Here is a 12,318-nt window from a genome sequence, read left to right as displayed (position 1 = left end):
GTCCTGATGCATCTCATCTCATCTTAAACTTTTCTTTTTGATTTTTCTTTTTGTATTGTTTTTTTTTTTTGTGAATTTGGTCTTAAAATAAAATTCAGGTGGCATTAAAGAGGTCTTAAAAGTCTTAAATTGAACTTGTTTTAAGCTGTAGGAACCCTGGTGTTGTGAAAACAAATAAAAACATTACTATACTGTGGCTAAATATTTAAAAAACATTTTAAATGTCACCTTGTTCTGTTTTGTTTTTTTACTTACAGGTCCGTTTTCAGATGTGGTCACCACAAATCTTAAGCTCTCCAACCCTACAGACAGGAATGTATGCTTTAAAGTCAAGACGACAGCGCCGCGCCGGTACTGCGTGCGGCCAAACAGTGGTATAATCGATGCAGGCACCTCAATCAATGTCTCAGGTAAATAATTAATTAATTAAAAAATAAGTAATTAACAACATGACTGWGATTACTTTATTTTATTACCAGCTCAAACATATAGTTTCTGCTTTTGATAAAACTATTAAACAATCTCTTCAACGTAAATGAAGTTATTAAAAAAACAGGCTCATTTAAACACATGACCTCACCCATTCTGCAGGAGCGTTTCACCCCACACTGCAGTGAGTCTTACCAGGCTGCGTTAAGACTCAAGCAGTTGTAAAGAGACGGGTACAGCGTTTATGTCTCCATACTGTGGCACCCCTGCCGTTCACAACCATTTTACAACCTCCCATATTTGATGTCAGCTACTGCAAATGTCTGTCAGCAGTGGTTGACAAACCAACCAGGGCCAATTCAAGTTGGTGTAATTTTTCACCCTTGTTAGGCTGACGCGTGTCGTGGCTTTCAGACCCAAAACGAGATTGCTTTTCTGAGAACAGTCACATCGATTGATCAAGAGTCGTGCTTTGTCTGTAACCTATTTCTTTTTACAGCAAGTCCTCAAGTTTCTATAACTTTATCAAAGCATTGCAGTTGACAGAATAGCAATGATGTGTGGGTTCCTGTATTGCKAGAAACATACCTATTTTTTAAACCGAACACCCACAATGTTCTCAGGTTTATTTAATATTTTACACACCCATGCTACAGTTGCAAAGGTGGTCTTGTGTCTTTTTGCATTTTTTTTAAATATGAGGGTGTTTGAACTCCTTAAAAAAAATCATAAATCTCCTGTTAGGTTTACAGCTTTATCTTGAGGAGAATTTCATAGCATTTAGATTTGTTATGCAATAGTATGGCAACTGATCATCTTTTTTTAATCATCAGTTAAATATCATCCTAAATAAGAATCAAGATTTCTAAAATATTAAAACAGGGCATTTATTCTTAATTTCTTCCCTCTTCTAGTTGCACGTTTCAGCAAAAGATAAACACCCTGRGTTATAAACAGTGCCATATGAGTTCAGTTGGTCACTTGTGTTTGTGCATTATCATATAACTGTTGCAGTAGTGGGAAGTTGATTCCTCGGTTTAATCAYCCACTGCTTAGGAAAACTATTCTAAATGTACCCTGGAGGTTCTGAACCGTGGAGCTGTTTGTTTGAATGAGCACAAATGGTTTTGCTGTAGTCACGTTTTCAAAGGGAGGTCACTCAAGAAATGGACAGAGGGGGTTTTATCACTATTCTAAAAGCAGTTTTAATGTTTTAGTTTGTTAGTGCACAAGCATGTACCTTTTGCTGATTATTAGTGCATGTATTACAGTAGTTTGTTTTCATAAAAAAATAAAGCGACTTTCTTCCTAATCAGAAGAGCAACGTCTGCTGAACGTTATTTAAGCTGTAGAAATAATACTTGTGTTGTGTTTTGTTATGTAAGGTGTCATGCCAACACTAATTAGTAGAATTTTTGTGTAAAGGCTTTCAGAAAGAACAAGTATTTCCTAAAATAACAAGACTATTATTTCCTCTAGTAAATAGGTAGTTTGACTTCATCATTCATCTGCAGCATTGTCTTCTGATCTGCATGCTCRAACAGGGAAGCACAAAAGCTTCAGACATCCTCTGGCATCACAGTGGGATAGAAATATCTACCACGAGATATCTCCTAACACAGAATGTGTCGTTTGCTGGCTTAGCAGAAGCTACATGCAGAGCTTTTGAAGCTCAGCTGTGCTGTAACCTTATACGTTTAATTTAACCGGGACCACAAGAATGTTGTTGAGCTCAGTTGGTGTTAACAGCATACAGTGAGTAAAAAAAAAAGAAACAAAAAAACCCCTCATAGTCAGAAATATTGAACTTATTAAAAGGATATGCGCAGATTTGTTTTAACTTTGTAGCTCGTTTCCTATGGCTCTTTTGTTTTGACTAGACAAGYCATTCATTCGCTTGTCATAACTGAGATCTGACTTCATCGTAAGTAAATATTTCAGATCAGAAGCCTCATGAATTTGAGCGTGTGATCTTTTCTAGTAATCAGAGGTTACAGCTCTCTTACCCGCCAGTTAGATTCTCAAAACAAAACCCGACCTTTGAAGTGGTAGCAGATTCCTTCAAATGTGTGGTCGATTGAAGTGCCAGAGACTCCTCGTCCTTAAATAGGTCCTGTGTGTAGTCTGTGTTTTTTCCTTTTTGAGTTTAATTGAGTAGGACAGACTCGGGAGTGCACAATCAGGAGAGCGAAAATATTCTACTCTGAGAAATCTGAATACATTTTATGAGCATTTGCTCTTGCATCCTGGTGAGTTTTCCCTRCAGGTCAATATTTCCGCAGCTTTGCTAGACTGATTTCTCCATTTCAATCCTGCATCATAGATTTTGTCTTTGAAGGTGAGCTGTAWGTAGTTTTGTTGGGAGTAAAACTGAGCAAAGTTGCTGGAAAAATGCACAGTATTAGTTTAGAATTGACCTATATCTGAAATAAAATCAAATAAAACTAAATTTAACCCACAAAACCATTTTATAACCCCTATTATAACCTATGTGGAAGTTGCTGCTTTTCTTTTGTTCAACGTGAAAGCTGTAAAGAATGCATAAAACAAGACATTTATTTACAGCCCCTCCGGATACAGGGAAGGAAGTTTGCATCTATGCATATTGCGTTTTGTTACCTTAGTTACATTTTTTCAGTCAAAAAAAAGGCAAATTCCTTCGGAAGCAACATTATCCAGGCCTTACAATAAACACTTTTTACACAGATCAAGAGCTGACGTTTCTAACAAAGTAAGTAGTAATTTATTTGAGAGCATCTTTTTTTCTCACGAAACACAATTAAATTAGTGACAGGAGAAGSAATTTGACTCCCACATGTCCAATCATCATTACCAATCAGACAGAATGCTGACCATTCTGTTCAACTGGGTGTAATATATGTGGCCTCTTTGAGTTTATTAAAAGAGCTTCTTCTAACATGAAGCAAGAACACTAAATCATTCCATTAGCAGAAGWAGCTCGTTTTAAAAGCACGTTCAAATGCAGTAAGATGAAAGATGAATTGTATCACCTCTTCCTTTGTGTTGAATGTGTTTTTTCCATTTTAAGTTTTGGCTCAAGCCTTTTAACGCTATTCAGTGTTGCTCTAAGAACTTCCATGCTTTCCTTCCTCCGTGCTCCGGTGTTGTCCCTGTGGACCCAAGCTGAATGGCTGCGCAAATTGGGACTGACTGAAACAGGACATTCTCAATCTGTTCATGCCGTCTGTTTCTGATTTGCYATATTGAGCCACACTGATTGCTGAAATGGTGCACAACACTCCTCTTGGGAGTATTGGCATGTGCCATATACGAAAGTCATACTGTAGGCTATGCCAGATTTGAATGAAGCCCATTTGTTTTCAGTATAAGCCAAAAAAAAAAAAAAAAACACACATGCATTGTAGACTTACAGGGGCTGGCTTCAAAATAAGTATTTTTATTTCATCCTGACCTGAAACCTGTAGTCACGGCAGGAAAATTATCAGCCATATATGACTATATATTTCCAGCTTTTCAGACCCCCTTCAACAACACTATTAAATAATCATTGTAAATCATTGTTCCAGCTCAAAATATCGTCCTGGAAGACTGAGGAGACTGACAACGTAATGAGCTGAAATAGTTCCGAGTCCACACCTGCTTTGTGTTAGTGCAGTATGTAAAGCTCGGAAAGAAAAAACTTGAAAGCTGTTTAAAAAAAATTACTCCTAAGGGTATTTGAGGGTTCATCACTGTATCATCCTTATGGCGACACGAACATAAAAATAAATCATCTCTGCTACTTTTTCCATGCAGCGCCGGAGCTCTGAGCCTTGAACTTAAAAAAAAAAGCCTTGGCTTACAATTAGACACATGCGTGTGCATTTAATGCTCAATTAAACACCACTTGTCTGCTGTAGTTTCTGCAGATGATGCTGACAAAACATGTTTTCCAGCCTTCCACGYAAGTGAAGTTCTAATTACCCAGAGCTGTGCAGTTTAAACTTAGGATCTCACTGTTTTCTGTTACTGCTCACTTTATGTTTACTATATGATAATTAATATATTTAGCAGTGAAATGCCACTTAAGTTACTAATTATTGGTCTTTTGGATTTTTATATAGGGAAATATGTATAAAGTAATTTAAGAACAACTAACTGTTATGAAATCCGCATCAGGATGATCACTGTTGTCACCTCATGTTTCAGTTATGCTTCAGCCGTTTGATTACGATCCTAACGAGAAGAGCAAGCACAAGTTTATGGTCCAGTCCATGATAGCGCCTCCTGACATGACTGACATGGAAGGAGTGGTGAGTTCCTTTCATCTTCCAGTGTTTGTTTTTCTTCATCTGACTCTGCTTTTTTTTTTTTTACTAGGAGACGCTGTTATTTGGATGGAGCAACCTGTAGTGAATTTTAATGCAAAAAGAACAACYCAGTGCATCTGCTTTATTCAGCCTACATTAGAGTGCTGTCACACAACAATAAAGAGCTCGTTTAGCACAGTCTGTGCAGCCTGATTGRTGTCTTTGCGATGCGCATAAATGTACACATAATAAATCACAAGTCAGCCTGAGAGATGGGTTTAAATGAGACACTGTACTGAGGCAAATATTAGATGATGTACTCATCTGTTTCAAGAAGTTAAAATAAAAAATACAACTTTTAAGTTCTGTTGTAAAGGAGGCAGAACATTAAGATTCTGAAGTACTCCTGGTAGTAAATTTGTGATTGTTTTACACTGCAGGTAGTCAAAAATGATAAACAGAATAAATCTTCTTGTTAATATTTATATAAAAGTTAAGTAAATCACAGTTATTATTTATAATGGCAGGAAAGAAATCACAGCCAAACTTGGCAAAGCCGAAACATTTTTAAATATTTAATGCCTAACTACAACACAGGCGTAATCTCATTTGGAAAGAGATTTTGTTTAGAGGATTTTCAAAACATTAAGCTTTTTCCGTCATTTTAAGCTGCAGGAAGTTTATAAAATGTACATTTGACTCCGCAGAGAGGTTTTTAAAGTTAAACACATTCTGTAGATTAATTCAAATGCTGTGATTGCTTTATTTAAACGGATAATGCATACCTGATTATTATTTAAACTTTACTTTTTGGCATTGTTAAATCCACTGAAATCGTACTTTAACTGGACACATTGGCAAGTTCATGTGAATCAAAACACAGACTAGAACACGTTTCGTAATCTAAGCAATTTTAAAAACGCTGTTACCCTCTTTGTTACTGTATAGACGCTCAAAGTATAAACACAAATTAGTCATAAGTTAATAAATCYAGAGAACAAAAAGCTTATGGAAGTAATCTTAACAGTCCAAAGATGATGGTCAGTGTATATTTATGTATTATCTCCGGTCTATTCTGTATATTTTTAGAACATTTACACAGATTGTATTTATCATAATTCATAACATGTGAGTTTAAAGTTTAGATTCYGGCTCATTAGATATGTCCAAACATTTAATTAATGCTGCGCATCATTGGCAAAAAACAAAATTCTTTTTCAACATTTAGAAAACCTCTGAAACACACTAAACAGTAAAACTGATTATTAGCACTGACGTGTTGTTGTTTTTAAGTTTCACGCAAGTGTTCTAATAAACATATTCTATTATTTTTTTATTTTTGTTTATTTGTAGTGGAAGGAGGCAAAGCCAGAGGAACTGATGGACTCAAAGCTGAGGTGTGTTTTTGAGATGCCACAGGAGAATGAAAAAACGGTGAGTTCCCATACCTTTGTCTTTTCCCTCCTGTTGTTGGTGCTGATGTAGCTTCAGACCATCAAAGAGGTAGTCTGAAGATGGTTTTGCTATATATATTTATTTAATTGATTATTTTATAGTATTTACCTGTCTGCTGATTTAAAAAAAGGCGTTTCATGCTTCATACATTTCATCTGTTCTGTTTAAATTTGTAAAAAGCTAAACTACTTCAAAATGGTTGGATTTCTTTTTCCTTATCTTCTTCTATTCTGTTTTCACCTTCTCTCTCCTCTGTAGCTCATCTCAGTTATTATCTGTTTTGTAATGAGCCACTTGGTTTAGTTTCCCTTTCAGTTTATTATTGTTGTGATTCTTCTCAGTTCGTCTCACAATATTTGCCCTAAAGTGAAGTTTTGTCTACTGGCTTCTTAAACACTGGGAGCAAAAACCAGCCTCCAGTAGCTGTGTGCCACAGGAYGACGTTAAACAGAGATAACGCTGATAGAAACCAGCTTTGTCCACTTTTGAGGCACCTCTGAGTGAACTTTCCCACCAAGATATTTGTCTCTCTATTTCTGTTGCACCTTTGTGCCAGGCTGCAGAGTTCTTGTATAGCATCACCAACAGTTTCAGCAGCAGTCTGAAGGAAATGTTGTAACTTATTGACTGAATGTTAGATGCAAGTCTTGTYTTTCGTACATTCTGATRYTTGCAGCRATAAGGTTTAAAACAGAGAATGAGAGTTGTTGTGTCTTATTGATGTGTTTTTTCTGTCTTTTTAAGTAAATTGTTTACGTTTTAATGTCTGATATAAAAGGTCTCACCTTGATGGTGTAACCACGACAGACATATGAGAACAGGTTGATTCATAAATATGAGAGAGGAGTTTTTTGTTAGTTTCTGTGCAGTCTCTCCCTTAGATTCAGCCTGGGACAGATGCTGCTCCTGAGAGTTTATTAGTTTATGTTCAAATAAAGAACCKTGGCCTTCTGGCTGACTGAAGCCTGACTGTGTAGAGCTGATTGGAGTCGGAGACGAGAATAAAGTTTTAGAAGAGATTCATCTGTTTTTYTTATTCAGACTTCCATTTATTGATCACGAATTCCCTTCAAGTCAAATGTTGGAGATGGTACAGACAGAATTAGTGAAAATACAAAGTTGGTTTCAACTAAATAAATTATCATTAAACTTGGACAAAACAAATTATATGATTTTTAGTAACAGTAAGAGAACTGCAGAGGTTTCATTTAAAATTGGTGACGTTGAGATCTGTAGAGTCAGTGAAGAGAAGTTTCTAGGTGTCATTATTGATGAAAAACTGACATGGAAAAATCATATAAATGGTTTAAGAACAAAAATGGCCAAATCTATCAGTGTCCTGTACAAAGTAAGAGAATTGTTCAATGATAAAGCACTATTTATGTTGGATAACGCTGTAATTGTTCCACATTTAATTTACTGTATTGAAGTCTGGGGTAAAGCTTGCAAAACTATCACAAATCCAATTTTAATTTTACAGAAAAAAGCTCTAAGAATTATCACTAAAAATAATTACAGCCATCCATGGAATATATTGTTTCATGAATTGAAATTATTAAAATTCTATGATTTGGTCGATTATAATATTTTACTGTTAATGTACAGAGCTCATAAAGGTGTGTTACCTTCCAACATTCAGATAAATTTTGTTAAAAGAGAGAGCTGTTATTATCTTAAGGGAGTCAAAATGTTTGTGAAACCCTGGTTTTGTACGAGCCTGAAGGAGCGATCCACTTTAATCCAGGGAATAAGATTGTGTAACGGTCTGGAAGATGAGGTTAAAAATGCCAGATCCTTGTATATATTAAAGAGAATGATAAAATATACAGTAGTATTCTGAAGAAATATGGAGAAGCGTAAGTGAATTAATGCTAATTGTTGTTTTGAGTTGGTGTTTAAATTTAGCTTTGTTTTTAGTTTTTTGTGTGTTTTCAGTTGTTTTGATTTTTGTTGTAATTTACTTTTATTTTGAACATATTTTGGGTATAAAAAGGGGGCAGATATAAGATTTATTCTTCTGCTGCTGCCTTTCATTTTTGTTTTTATTTTATTTTGATAGCATGTTTTTTTTGTGAATTGTTACAAATAAAAATGAATAAATGGGGAAAAAAGTCCACTCATCACATTAAAGCTTGTCCTCTTGTAAACCGTTTACAGCATGACATGGAGTCTAACAAGATGTCAGCCAACTTGCTGAAGTCGGAGTCCTCCACGCTTTCTTCAAAGTCCCTGAGCTCCACCCTGGATGACGGCGAAGTAAAAAAGATCATGGAGGAGTGCAAGAGGCTGCAGATGGAGGCTCAGAGGCTACGGGAAGAAAACAAACAAATTAGAGTGAGTAAGATGACTTGAATGGCTTCGTTTTTCAGTGCGCCCCAGGGCAGCTGTGGCTACAATGTAGCTTACCATCATCATCATCAGTGTTTGAATGTGTGTATGAAAATATGCGTCTTGAGTGTCTAGAAAAACGCTTTAGACTAATGCATTATTATTACTATCATTGTGTCTGTCTTGTTTTGCTTTATTTCTCTGACAAACTGACTAGTAGTTAGAGGTGGTGAGGTGCACACATCAGTTATCATTAAGAAAACTCCACACAGACTCAACTGTTTTCAGGTCCTACCAATCTATAACTACTAGTTTAGTCCTTGTCTTATGTAATTTGGCATACCTCAGCCAGGCTTTTTGACAYCAACTCTTTCATCAAGACAGTTTTGAATGAAACATTGACAGTTAATGATGGCCAAATGCATTTATAGTGAAATTAAATAATTTTTATTTTTATCTTTTCTACTGATTGATATTTACCATCAATCAATTTAATATATGGTTTTCAGTCACAAAAGGCCGAGCCATCCACCCTTCGACAGCTGCTTCTAACTGAGGTCTGCGTTGAGTAATTTGAACCGAAGAATATAATCAGAACGATCAATGACGTACGGTTTAAAAWTTGGATATGTGAAAGTTTGGTTGGTAACGAGTCACGCTCAGGCTCCTCTGGCAGCCGAGAAAGAGTCGACCTCCCCTTAAACATCACCACCTCCTCCCCGTTCGGTTCTTGCCAGAGGCAGAACGGTTGTTGGCTGCTCCTGCGGCTGAGATTAAACTAACAGAGCTCCCCGCCCGCTGCTGGGAAATGAAGTGTGTTCAAGCCTGGCGCCTTCTGCGTTCCTCTGGGGATTTGGGCAGATGAAGATTTAAACAGATCCAATTTCTTTGAGCTAATAAATAAATACTTTTCTATCAAATTGATTGACAAACTAGCCATTTTTAACCTCTTGTGATGAAATTTTGTTTCTCATAGCAGTTTTATTTTTACTTGTCTTTTATTCCTTCATCCTCTTCCCACACTTTTTTTTTTTTGCTCTGCTTACTCCTGCCTTTGTTTTTGTTTGACAGGAGGATGATGGTCTGAGGATGAGGAAGAGTAACATCATGTCATCCCAGCATGCCTCAGTCGCCATGAAGAAAGAGGAAGGGTTGAGCGCCCGCACAGTGGCCCTCATCGTGCTCTTCTTTCTTGTTGGCGTCGTGGTGGGCAAGTTGGTCTTGTAGAGCTCCGGTGCGGTCGGCTGCAGCATGTTTTTGGTGGAAGAAAACAAACACAGGATGTGGGATTTTTTTTCCATCAAAATGCCATACCTGCTGGGTGTGTGTTGGGAGGGGGGCGTGGTACTAGTTTTGATTCAGTCCCATTTATGTAAAAAGAATAATTAAAATGGTAATTTATGAAAGAAAAGTGGAATAAAATGACTCACCGTCTTATGAACAACAGCAACAAAAAAAGAAAAAAAAACTGTTACGGTCTTGCCTCTGCGTATTCATCACATAATCATTCTGGCCTTTTGTTCCCCAAAGTTTTCTGTACACAAATGATTTTTTTTGGGTGATTTAAGGGGCATTGTAAACATGATTCAACTCTAGTGATACTGATTAAAGGATTTTCTAACACAGATGAGGTGCAGTTGGTTTGCAACTGTGCGAATGTTATTTTAATGTATAGCTGTTTCTTTTTCTAAATGACGCACGCCAGAGCCAATGTACACAAATATGTAATGGTTCCACTGTATAAAATCTGATGTTCCTTTCAGCGAAACCCTCTTTAAGGATGGGATTTACCACAGAGATGATCCAAGCAGTCAGGCTATCGCACTGTCTTCTCCAGTCAAAGGCCTTAAAAAAATCCTGGCTTTGATTGTGAAACATGGATCAGTGTATAAAACACTAACACAGGATGTTTTCTTTTCTTGTGCCCCCACCCCTTTTCTTTTTTTTTTGTTTACCCTACCTTCCCTCTGTCACTCAGTTCTCACCACATCCCTTCTTGTCAGAGGGGGGATGCTTGCATGCGTTCACGAGTGTTGCAACGGGACTTTTGAATCAAATTTAATTGCTTTTCTAATGGTGAAAATGTCATTTGACTGTAGGTTTGCACAACTACATTGTTATATTTTCATTATTTTGTTTGTGTTTTGTTGTGGTTTTATTATTATTATTATTAATATTATTATCATTATTTTTGTAAGAATGACTGCAGTGATCAGATGCGAGGGTTACCGGTAGATAATCTGATGTAAATTCAGAGGACTGTTTTGCTTTGTTGACTTGTTGGGGAAAGTTTTTTCTATGCTGAGATGCATTTACAGTACATGACCATACGCAGTGGAAAGATGGCTCCATTTCCCTCGCATCATCATCAAGATCCTGATACAGCGTCCGAACCAGTTAGTTTTGGTGCAGCTTCCCATGCATTTGTCAACTCTTCGTTTTATTTGTGTCAAATGTGTGTGAGAAATCATCTGAATGTGTTCGGCTGCCTTCGCTCGCTCTCCACTGATTGTGTTCAGTTTTTTGTTGTTGCTGATTACTGTCAAATTATCTCTGAGTTTGGATAGTAAACATTTTATTACACCTGAGCCTAAGAGTGTCTGAGATCTTCCAGCAGCAGTGTTTTTTTCCTCTCTCTCTCTCTCTGAAGTAAGAGCAGGAAATGTATAACGAGTAGCTATAATTTGAGGGGACCACATGATTCTGACACTGTACTTTTTTTTCCCCCAGATCATCCAAAAATAAAAAAATACACGTTTTGTCAAATCATTTAATCTCCAAATGTTGCATAAGGAGGGGAATAGAGTGGTTTTCTGCTTTGCATTCTTTAAAAACAAAACAAAAACAAGCAGTCTGTGATATTTCCATCCTGCTGTATGCAAACAAGAGTTTAACTGTTGAGAAAAACCTTCAGCTTTTCACATTTGCTGAAAATAACACGTTCTATCTTTTCCTGTATAAGGGACGGAAAGTTAAAATAAACCTGTGTGTGTTTCTACTGTATCTGTGGAGTTTTTGGGTTGAGGATGACTTGCTGTTTAGGTGGAGGGCAGAGCAGATTGGAGCTACGTTCTAAAATTGGGGTATCATTGGTCGTTCTTGGCGTATCCAAGCATTTCGGACAAAGATCACACTGTAAAACACAGGATCTTTGCCTCTGATGAAGTAAATTTGACTACTTTGGTGTGTCAGGTCAAAAAAGATGTGTAAGCACGGATCAATTCAGCCCTGGTTCTGAACTTGTTCTACACAGACGTGGCGGGATTCTCAGGCCATCACCGTGATCAATGTAAGCAGTCAAGAAGCTGTTTTGTTTGTATATAAATAAATAAGTCTATCTGAGGTGATGATTAATATTCCTAGTTAAGTAGTCTGGTGTAAAAAAATAAAAGAATCAACCCAACCTGGTTGAACTATGTAGCATCTTAATAAATTAAATGAATAAAACTCCTTCCTAACTGTGTGAAGTGATTTTTCTGTAAAGCACACAGGCACATTATTAGTAAAAACACAAAGCTGGTTTCACATTTGAAATGGTTCTGGAAGTTTGATTTATTTATTTTTTGATGCCCTTCTGGTGGTTTAGTTTTGAAAGGGTCTATTTGCTTGAATAAATAAACCTTTGACAAATGTTCATATACTGTATGTCTTTTCTGCAGCATGAACTGCAATGACAAGCTATTTGACTCAAAGATTTTATTATTCCTGTCCCTCAGCTACACTGGTGAATATGGCTTCATGTGAGAAGAAACTTGAAAATCTAACAAAAAATACATTACCAGAACATTTAAAAATGTTATTAAAAAAAAAAAAAAAAAAAAAAATGCATTGTAGA

General features: G+C 36.6%; 1 protein-coding gene across 1 annotated transcript; it reads left to right on the top strand.

Moving 5' to 3' along the window:
- Nucleotides 1-257: 257 nt before the first annotated feature.
- On the top strand, nucleotides 258-11,942 carry vapb (VAMP (vesicle-associated membrane protein)-associated protein B and C; the record flags this gene model as incomplete). The annotated part of the gene is given in 5 exon segments (XM_013999888.1): nucleotides 258-410; nucleotides 4,600-4,703; nucleotides 6,054-6,134; nucleotides 8,313-8,489; nucleotides 9,555-11,942. Coding segments are annotated over 5 exon segments (671 nt in total), but the record flags the coding sequence as incomplete, so codon positions are not given.
- Between the last annotated feature and the right edge of the window lie 376 nt (nucleotides 11,943-12,318).

The sequence above is a fragment of the Austrofundulus limnaeus genome, unplaced genomic scaffold (assembly GCF_001266775.1).
Source record: "Austrofundulus limnaeus strain Quisiro unplaced genomic scaffold, Austrofundulus_limnaeus-1.0 Scaffold2542, whole genome shotgun sequence".
Taxonomy (NCBI): domain Eukaryota; kingdom Metazoa; phylum Chordata; class Actinopteri; order Cyprinodontiformes; family Rivulidae; genus Austrofundulus; species Austrofundulus limnaeus.
The sequence above is the reverse complement of the archived record's forward strand: the minus strand, read 5'-3'. Positions and strand labels throughout refer to the sequence as shown.